We start from the raw sequence: 10,636 nt of genomic DNA, 5'->3' as shown, positions 1-10,636 counted from the left end.
GTGTGGTGGTGGTAATGGTGTTTTTGTTGCTACTAATCAGTTTCAAGAGGAGGAAGAGAATTGTGTGTGTTTGGAGCCAAGAAAAGTGGTGATTGGAATAACATGCCAAATAACGAAAATACCCATCCGTGTTATTTTTCTTTCTTTAAGTTAACCGTTGATCTTTTTTGATCCAAGGGCTGAGATTTAGCCCTTGGATCTCACCAAATTATTAGGATTTGTCTGATCACAACTCTAGGATATATATAGGGTATAAATATATCCCTAATAATTTAACCTTCAAATAACATCTTTTAACTTGGACTAGGTTTAATTAACAATTACATTAATTATTAATTAATATTTAATATTTAATAATTCATATTTATCAATTAATAAATAATTCTAATTAACATTTCTAGTTAATAATGTCCAATTCTCATTCCTATCAATTCAGTGATTACAAATATGTAGAGCCAATATATACATATTATCAAATATCTAAGTGTCAATGTGTGTGACCCCGTAGGCTTAAACATCTTTGGACATGCATTTATTTAGCGTGATCATATTCCAACATGTAATATAGTCGACCAATCTCTTATATAAATAAAAGACAATTGTTTCTATAAGCTTTTTTAGACAAAAGTCTTATGTGGAAACTTCTTATTTTTTCCTACAAGTGTTTTAAAAATTCATGAAATCATAAATCTTTTGATTTTTTTTTCTTTTGATCTTTATATAATTTAATCTAATATGGAAACCAAATTACTTTTTAAATTAATATATCTCTTACAAAAAACAAATCAAGGCCCCACAAATTTTATGTCAAATTTTCCTTTATACAAGTAGTTATTCACGATTATTAAATAATTATGCTAATGTTATTATTAATAATATAGAGTTATAGTATATTTTAATTTGTAGCTTAATGGGTGTTTGGTAGGGTGGAATGAAAAGGGTGGAAATGGAATGAGAATCACTTTCCTTGTTTGGTTACACAAGAGAATGGAAATAAAAAGGTAGAAGGGGGAATCATTTCCATTCTCATGATTCCTCCCAAAATGGTGAAGAATGGTGAGAATGGAATCAAATTACCTTTTTTTTCTTCTTTTTTTCTCATGTATTTAATTATTAATTTTAATTATTTATATTATGATATTATAATTAGTTTTTTGTTAAAAAAAAAAGTTTCATATTAATTTATTTGTTTTTTATATTTCTCTTATTATGATTCTCTTTTGTTACCAAACAATGTAATTATTCTTTTTCCAAATACTCATTCTCTTTCCTACTATTTCCATTCTTTATTACATTTCCATTCTCAATGATTCCCTTCTACCAAACGCCCCCTTAGTTTCTTTTAAGTTGTAACTTAACTGAAGAAATATAATTATGAAATAGTGATTATTTTATGAAATTTTTAGCTTTTATAACGATTTTTCATCTTGAACACTATTAGTAAGTAATAATTTTCATAAAAAACTTCATTTTCTTTAACTTGAAGGTGTAGAGCAAATGAAAAGTTAATTGTCCGATATCCATTTAAAGGTTTTAATACATTATTATGCTTATAACTTTTTTTTTCTCATTCTCGTGTATTATTTTATTACGTGTACTCATTTATGTGACATATAGTCAATGCTAAAATATTCTATTACATCATATTTAATTACTATTGCATTATTTGATTCAGTATTTGACATATCAACTTTTCATATATAATAATGAAACAAACCTACAATTATTGTTTTAATAAACATTATTGATTAGTAAAATTTGTATTAAAATCCCGGGTTATTTAGCTATTAAACAAGAAAAATAATCTTTCTTATCATAGAAGGTAGAAGGTGTAAATTCTGTCACGTATTATATTATATATATTATTAATGGAGAGTGGATTATGAATAGTAAACGTCTACGTGGCGCGTTACTATTCATCGAATAAATCATGAATAGTAACCGCCTACGTGGCGCGTTAACTATTCGTGCACGTCACATCTTGAATTGCTAATCAGATTTTGCCATATCGCATTTCATTCAGATTTTTAAACACATATAACTTATTGGGTTTTCGCACACTCTTTTTTCTTTTGGGTTCTCAAACAATATATTGTAACTTTTTTATGCTTATATCCCGTACCATTACAATCATTCTAATTTTGTCACATCGCATCCCGTTTGGGCTTTTTATTACATGTTATTTCTTTTTTTTTTTTCACACTTATTTTTTTCGCTTGGGTTTCTAAATAATATATTGCAATTTTTTTATGATCATATGTTATAATGTTATGTATCCTTATGTGATTTTTGCACACTTATTCTTTGTGATTTCTAATAATATATTGGAACTTTCATTTAATTTATTTCTTTGTGCATATTGAATATATGTATTCGATAATATAAACTTTTGGATGTGTTTGTAGTATTCTTTAAATAAATATGTATTTCTTATGGTAAAATTTTTAAGCTAATATATATAACGACACATCATAAATAACGAAATGTAATCACAATAATTGACACTCCACAACATTCCGTTGTAAGCTAATGTGGTTTTTTCATTAAATAAAAATATATATTTGAAACAAACTTATCTATGACAGAATGAATTTTAATTAAGCAGTCGGAGATTCAACACAGATACTTTAAAACAACACAAACAAAATTTGAGGGCCCGCAACGTGGACTCAAATTATACTAGTTAAAAACTAAAGTAAATGTCTTCACTAGTGTGATACACATGTGTAACTTGGAAGGTTCTGATCTAAATTTACAAATTTTCCAAATGTTATCATAGAAAACATGTGAAACAAATTTGTCTTGAAGAAATTAAATATCTTTGCTTGACGGTTGTTATAAGTTCACCTCTCCAAACGAGGTAAAATGTAGGGCTAATTCGATATTGATGCAGGAATTAAGCCTTACAAGCAGGAGGTCTTAGGTTCAAGATTTAGGAAGTACATATGAAGTTTTTCTATGAAGGCTTGGGTTGGATATACCCAGGTTCAAGTCTGAAGAGGCAGGACTTACCCTTATTAATCGTCGTGCCTTCGGGCGGATTAGTAGGGGGTTTTCCCCCCATCGGGTATTTGAAATAGACATTTCTAATTCGAGGGAGCTCTCTAACGCGGACCCGGTTAAGACAACGTATATTAGACCCCCGTTGTCGAATCACGACACGAAGTTCTCAAGAGAAATTCACCTTTAAAAAAAAAGTTTAATTATTTTTCTTCATCATTCAATTTCGTTCCTTCTTTGACTATGTCATTATGTTTGACTCTGCCATTTCTATTTATTTAGTATATTAAGAACTTACTATTAGTTTCTGACTGTGTTTTAATTTATGTTTTAATATGTTTATTAAGATTTAGGTTTTTGTGGAGTTTTTTTTTATCATGCAATATGTTTGTAGTAGTTCTGAGATAAGATTGTTGTTTTAATTGTAATTTTTATGATTTATATTTCTTCTTTAATCTATAAGATTCAAAGTATTTTGACTTTGGTAATAAATGGGTGATAATTTTTTTTTGATACTCTTGTTCTTTATATTAAAAATTAAATAGTCAAGGCTTTTTAGCTTCAATTTTAAATGGTTTAAATAATATGGAGACTTTTCTAAATAATTGTGTAAACAAAAGTTTTTTTTAATATGTCACCTTATTTTGTTATATGTTTCTCTGAACAATGTGGGGAGAACTCAAACTAATCGGCCGGCTCGGATTGATTCGATTTTCTACCTTGTAGCGAGTACTCAAAAATTACTCCTTGACTCGGAACGTTTTGTGATAGTGGTTTTGGTCCATCCAAACTATTAAACTTGGCTTCACCACTAGGGACGTTACAAGTATTCGGAGGAAAAACCCAAAATTTTGTCAAACCCTAAAGATCAAACTTTGAACATGGCCTGGAAATGTCTCTAACAAAGCCTAGTTGTATTTGTATAAAAGACGTGATCAATGCTAATATGCCATGTTTCATGGTGAGCGTTTGAAAGCATCGATATAGTGTTTTTTTCAAAGCAATGTCCCTTAGTTCAATGGTTTCTCTTTCTTTTATTTGATTGTCAAATCGTTGTAATCTTTTTATTTTCTCATGGACTACTTGTCTTGCATGGACAATCCAATTCTTCCACTATAATCTTTCGGCTTTATGCCAAATATATTTATTAAAAGAAATATATAAATAACCGGTCAAGAAATATTGAATAGGAATTAGGAAATGATATTGTTACAACAAAAATTAGACATTTACAACAATACCTGCATTATTCAGCTGTATATTATAATTTATATGTTTTTATAGATGATTAAATTTTGTTGTATGAATATGACTTTCCTATCAGATATTTAACAAATCAAAGCATTTGAAGATTGGGTTACCCGTGAACCTCGTGTCAAGAGTGTCGAGAGTCACTTTCATGACACGAAATAACCAATAAAAACGATGAACGGGATGGAGCCGGCTAGGCTGGCGGCTGTCCTTATTTGAATAACAATGATAATGGTAAATATAAAATCGGATAAAGAGCTCATTTTTGACCGGATTGTACAACAATGACGACCAATATACCATAATAAAAACCTAACCTAAATACAACACTTTCTGCATATAAGCAAGCAAACCACTTTATTATTCCTAGAGAATTTTTTTTTGTGTAAAACAGTGTAACAAGCTATTATTCGATTTTAATAACTTTTAAATGAGCTACTCGACTTGAATTATAAGTTATTCGATTTCGATCATTCTTTCATTCAATCTGAAAAGAAAAAATAAATTAAAATGGCTTCAAAGATGATAATGTCAAAATGCTCGATTATATCATCACAAATCCCTAAACTTTCTTCTTCTTCTTTATTTTCATTATCATCTAAACAACAGCAATTTGTTTCTCTCAAATCTCGCTGCTCACCACCACTGTTCTCTTTCACCGCCGGTGTGTCGTCATCATCATCTTTTTCAGCGGTGACGTCATCTCTGCCGCCTCTCACAACTGATGCTGATTTAATCATGGATGCTGTTCAGCGCCGTCTCATGTTTGAAGACGAGTTAGTTCCTTTTTTTTTTTTTTCACAATTTATATAAAATAATATTATATCTATATATACACACACACACACATACACAAATATAGTGTACTATGAAATACTGTGAAACATGTTTGGTTCACGGATCACTTTTGTTGTATGGAATGTAGCTGCCTTTCTTTGAAAAGAAAAATAAAATTTACATTTACATTTGGGTTTTGCTAATGACAGTTGTACTTTTATCATAAAATTTAAAGGGGTGAGAGTTTTTTTATGCAAGACAGCTCTGTCATTAGAAAAATCCTTTATTTTACCTCAACTTGGTTATTTTCGGTAGGATTAAATTAGGTTGATTCTAATGTAAGTAGAACTGTCTCATTGGGACTTTTTTTTAAAAGTAACTTGTATTATTTTTACAAAATAAGCTTCTTTTTTTTTTTTTACTTTCGTTGTTGGCTCGGAAGATGACTTTACTAGTACATGTAACGGGTTCTAAGTTGACCCTGTTCTCGGGCAGCATCACCAGTTGTTCTCGGGCAGGAACTAACGGTTAAGGGAAACAAACCTATTTGCTAGATTAGTAAATATGTAGATATGTAGGCATATAATTTGATGGATGATGATAACTTTTTGTAACTATTTGGATTTTTTGTTTCCTTGTAGGTGCATTCTGGTTGATGCTAATGATGCCGTTGTTGGTCATGACTCAAAATACAATTGTAAGTCTTTGGTTTCGCTTGATATACGGAAACACTACATCTTTCTTTGATTATAGATAAACTTTCTGCTGCAATTTGAACAATGTAATGGTTTCCATACCGAGAAATCTTAGAGTTTATACGGGGCCCAATGTGGTCGACTGGTCGGTCATAGTTTAGGTTTTGTGAGGTATAAAGATCTTTGTCCCATGGTTTGATAGGATATATCTAGCTATGTTATGTGTTTCCATCCATATGAGTTTCTAAGGATGTTGGGTTGTTTGGACTTTAGATTGAATAGGTTGGAAATGCAAATCCCGTTCACTGACATAGAATGGTACAACGTTATGAACCACGAAGAGTCCCTCCCTCCTAAAATTTCTAAGTTTTTAGCTTCTTATTATGAATTCTAGATGTGGCCATGTGAGATGCATAGTTTTTTTATTTACCAGGGTCAAATAGTGGCATTAATGTGATTCAACGTTTTTTGAAAACCATATTATGACAGCACTTGTTTATTATGTAACCAGATGAAGAATATAGTAGTCCAATTTTATATATCCACGAATCCTGAAGTTTTAAGAAGCACATTGTCAGGGTTATCTGTAAAAATGCCAATAAAATATACTGTGCTCCATTGAACCAATGATTGCATATCGTGAAAAAACTTTAGTAACTTTCCTAGTTTGTCATTCATTAAGTCTGCACATAATATAATCAATCAAACTATCTCATAGTGAGCTCTGATCTTATTACAAAGTTCACTTTTAAAGAGCCTGGTATTAAAGTGCTTATTTAAAAATGATCATCTGAAAGTTGTCATCTTGATTGTCTGATGTTTAATGCATCACATTTTATTTGTATATGCAGGTCACTTGATGGAGAAGATTGAATCGGAAAATTTGCTGCATAGGGCTTTCAGCGTATTCTTGTTCAACTCAAAGCATGAGTTACTCCTTCAGGTATGCATACATTACTCTACATAACATGATTTTGTAATATCTAAAATTCTAAATCATTGGGTTGTTGTAATTGCAGCAAAGGTCAGGAACAAAGGTGACATTCCCTTTGGTATGGACAAACACCTGTTGCAGCCATCCACTGTACCGTGAATCCGAGCTTATTGAAGAGAAGTCACTAGGTATTTGCCCATTTTAGTCATAATAGCATATTATGCTGATTATCCATATCTGTAGTTTAACTTTTTTATTTATTTTATCTTTACAGGGGTCAGAAATGCTGCACAGAGGAAGCTTTTAGACGAACTGGGTATTCCTGCAGAAGAACTTCCGGTTGATGAGTTTATCCCATTGGGTCGCATTCTTTACAAAGCACCATCTGATGGCAAATGGGGTGAACATGAACGTAAGATCTTACTTTCAACTCTTTTTCTGATTTCTAGTACCAAAGTAATATCATTCTTATAGCCAGTGTTTGGATACGAGATAACAATAAATATATATACTCCAATTGGGAGTTGCAACAATGAATTATTGGTGTTTGCATAAAGTGACTGTGATTATCTACTAATTTATTGATAAAAAAAAAACACCCAATGATATATGTCAAAAAACCGAAAATAATCTAATGTTAAAATACATAGAAAAAACTCTGTTTCTTCTATTTTTACCCCCCAGTGCAAGTATTTTTTAACTAAGATTCTTAATGATGGGTAAAAGTTGAAGTTTTTGATGAATTTTTTTTTATTTACTTAATTACTAAGAAAATAAATGGTAGAAAATAGTATGATATTTAATAGAAAATAATTTATCATATTTTGGATCATACTTGTCAAATAGTACAATGACCAAGGGTCATTCATTCTGTTGACTTCTAGATAATTTGCATTTTCAAACACCAAGGCTATGGTGCATCTTGGGGGAGGGGGGACTTGCGCCATGTGGCGCCATGTCACACCCCAAGATGCCTCCCAAAAGTGTGGAAATGGGGCATCTTGGATGGAGGGGGGGACTTGTGACATGTGGCAATCTTTGACCTTTTTTTTTCTAACTAGTATTAAATAAAATCTTACTAATTTCATATATCAATTATAATCATATAGGAAATTTATATATTTTAGGGTCATAATAATAATTATATGAAACTATAGGGTTAGATTTGAAATTAAAAAAACTTGAAATTAATATAATAATTTGACTATTTAGTCAAATTAGTCTAAATAACAAACTGTTCATGAAACATTATGAAACGAAGTAAATTAAAGCATTGTATCTTGCAGCCAGGTCTAAGATCACCAAACTGATTCTGATTATGTATGTAGTTAATTTCGAAAAAAACTACGGACATGTGTCTACCCTTTTGTGTGGCACCAAATAAACAATCCTTTTAGTATAGCAGTTCCACTTGTTGACTTAAACTGTGTAAATTTTGCAGTGGCACCAAATAAACAATCCTTTTTAGTATAGCAGTTCCACTTGTTGAGTTAAACTCTGTAAGTTTTGCAGTTGATTATCTTCTCTTCATTGTACGAGACGTTAGTATGAACCCTAACCCAGATGAGGTTTCGGACGTGAAGTATGTTAACCGAGATCAGTTAAGAGAGCTGGTGAAGAAAGCAGACGCCGGTGAAGATGGTGTGAAGCTGTCACCATGGTTCAGGATAGTAGTAGATAATTTCTTGTTTAAGTGGTGGGATCATGTTGATCAGGGAAGTCTCCTTGAAGCTGCTGATATGAAGACGATTCATAACTTATAATCTCCTCATGCTCCCACTAATTCCCAAAAAGATCCCTTCATTTCATTATGTATTAATTCAATTTAAGGTTTCTTTATGTTATGTGCGTAATAATGAAGAGATGAGATTAGTCATGTTTTAGAATAAAACACTTGATATTCACTGGTTTTGTAATATATCTAAATATCAAAATATATATTCGATAAAGCTTGTTTCAAATCGTATCACATCAACCTTTTGTAGTCGTGACAATGTCAACCAGTTCATTTGACAACTTCTTGTGTTATACTTTATTTCCAATGGTTATGTATATCATTAAAATTTGACAGAAATGGTACTGATCGAATGGGGTGGAACCTTTATCAATCCATACAACTTGTTTGACCGGGTTTTGGTAAAGCAATCATACCACGATATAAACTTGAAAGAACTAAAAGCTACCCAATGTCTATATAGAAGCAGTCAGGTACAAAAGCAAGAGGTAACACCTCTCTAAGAGGTAGTCGTGTTATCCAAATGAGCGAAAGTTGTAATCTTGGAAATAGATCTTCAGCATGGTGAGTAGAGATATCCTCTTAATTACAAAACCGACTCAGCCGGGAATCGAAATCGGAATCGGGGTAAACGGGTCGAGTCGGTGAGAATCGGATGAAAACTTGGTCAACGATTTGGTCGTGTGTAAAACTCGGTCAAACTCGCCTGGCTGAGTCAAGAATCGGCTTATTCGGGTCAAAACTCGGTCAACTTTGGTCAAAAAATTTATTTATCTATTTTCTTTAAAAATGTTTACTAAATTAGTTTAAGTTTATGTTTCTAATGAATGAAGTTTGAACTTTGAAGTATTTTGTCAAAGTTTCTAAACAATTATGTATTAAGTTTGAAGTTTATTACATTGATGTGTAATTTTCTCTTTACTTTTATTTAATATTTTTACTCGTGAAAATCAACCAAGTTTTAAATTTATAAAACTAGGCTATACCAATATCTAGACTATTACACACAGGCAGTATACCTTGTTATTTATAATATAGTTACTAGTATGTCCAGGATCAAACACAGGGAAAGGGTTAGCTTATCAATCTTAATAAAAGTATTATGTTTAATCTACGAAAGTGGGGGTTTTGTGACCGAGTTGTCACGTTGCTTATCAACTACTAGTAATCCAATTTAGACATTCATTTTTAACATTTTGGAAAGCATTTGGAACCTTTAACCTCTAACGTCTTGTAGATGCAAATTCGTTGTGACAATCGCAACATAGATTTGATTATCATTTATGTTTTAAGAACTATGTTTGTAATCATTTGAATAAGAACTTGTGTTGATATTTAATGATTATGTTTGAACTTCAATATTATATCTGTTTATGTTTTGTATTGTGTTTGTGTGTTATATATTGTTTTGCAGGTACAAGAACATAGAATCAAGGTTTATAAGTGTCGTAGAACACTTAAACGATGATTGGATGTTATGTACGAGCTAAACGAAGCTAAACAAAGAGCCAAAGGGTCGTCCCTCGTGCTGACGTCATCAGTATGAAGGAACAACCTCGTGCTGACGTCAGCACGAGGCAAGTCGATTGGTTTATTGTTTCCTGCCTAATCTTCGATTAAGGCCTAAGCCCACACAATCCAATACGCTTCTAGTATAAATACAAGACCTAATCTACGGAATTAGGTTAATCTTAGTTGATCATTTTGAAGATATTCACGAAATTACGAATTAAGGTTAATTGTTCCTTCGTGTGACCTCCTACACGAACCACAAACCTTGTGCATCTCCTTGGGTTGATTAATTACTCATTAATCAGCAAAAGGCAATAGCAATCTAGTTATCTCAAGAGGATTCCGCACTCTTGACATAACGAATCACGTCTTATTACGATCCACGCAACAATAGGGTACCTTACAAGTGGTATCAGAGCCCTAAGGTTGATTACCAGAAGGTATAAGATCGTTTGATTTGCTATTGATTGCAAATTCGATTCAAAATTCGTGTTATTTACCATTTTTGTGATCTTCTTCGTGTCACTTCGTGCTTACGTCAGCACGAGGTGTACTTCGTGTTCGTGCTTACGTCATCCAATGACTTCGTGTTCATTTCGTGCCACGTCTGCACGAACTGCTCTTCGTGCTACGGTTCATGACAATTGTACTTCGTGTCTACTTCGTGTGATCCTCATGTGACTTCGTGCTGCACATCCTTTTGTGTTATTTCGTTTGATTTGATTTCAAAAG

At 31.9% G+C, this 10,636-nt stretch overlaps 1 protein-coding gene across 1 annotated transcript; it reads left to right on the top strand.

The window, feature by feature from the left end:
• Positions 1-4,611: 4,611 nt before the first annotated feature.
• On the top strand, positions 4,612-8,618 carry LOC122586679 (isopentenyl-diphosphate Delta-isomerase I-like). Its single transcript, XM_043758664.1, has 6 exons — positions 4,612-5,027; positions 5,670-5,725; positions 6,575-6,666; positions 6,743-6,845; positions 6,932-7,069; positions 8,170-8,618. Exons 1-6 carry the CDS (start codon positions 4,762-4,764, stop codon positions 8,418-8,420), a joined length of 906 nt encoding a protein of 301 aa, XP_043614599.1. The 5' UTR covers positions 4,612-4,761; the 3' UTR covers positions 8,421-8,618.
• The last annotated feature ends 2,018 nt before the right edge of the window (positions 8,619-10,636 follow it).

This window comes from Erigeron canadensis, chromosome 2, assembly GCF_010389155.1.
Source record: "Erigeron canadensis isolate Cc75 chromosome 2, C_canadensis_v1, whole genome shotgun sequence".
NCBI lineage: Eukaryota > Viridiplantae > Streptophyta > Magnoliopsida > Asterales > Asteraceae > Erigeron > Erigeron canadensis.
The sequence above is the reverse complement of the archived record's forward strand: the minus strand, read 5'-3'. Positions and strand labels throughout refer to the sequence as shown.

What these genes read in the sequence shown, in the direction of transcription:
- LOC122586679 (XM_043758664.1), top strand. Translation starts at nt 4,762, where the DNA reads ATGGCTTCAAAGATGATAATGTCAAAATGCTCGATTATATCATCACAA. An exon ending in CGTCTCATGTTTGAAGACGA is followed by an intron (nt 5,028 to 5,669) that starts GTTAGTTCCTTT and finishes GTTTCCTTGTAG; the next exon opens with GTGCATTCTGGTTGATGCTA. An exon ending in AGCATGAGTTACTCCTTCAG is followed by an intron (nt 6,667 to 6,742) that starts GTATGCATACAT and finishes TTGTAATTGCAG; the next exon opens with CAAAGGTCAGGAACAAAGGT.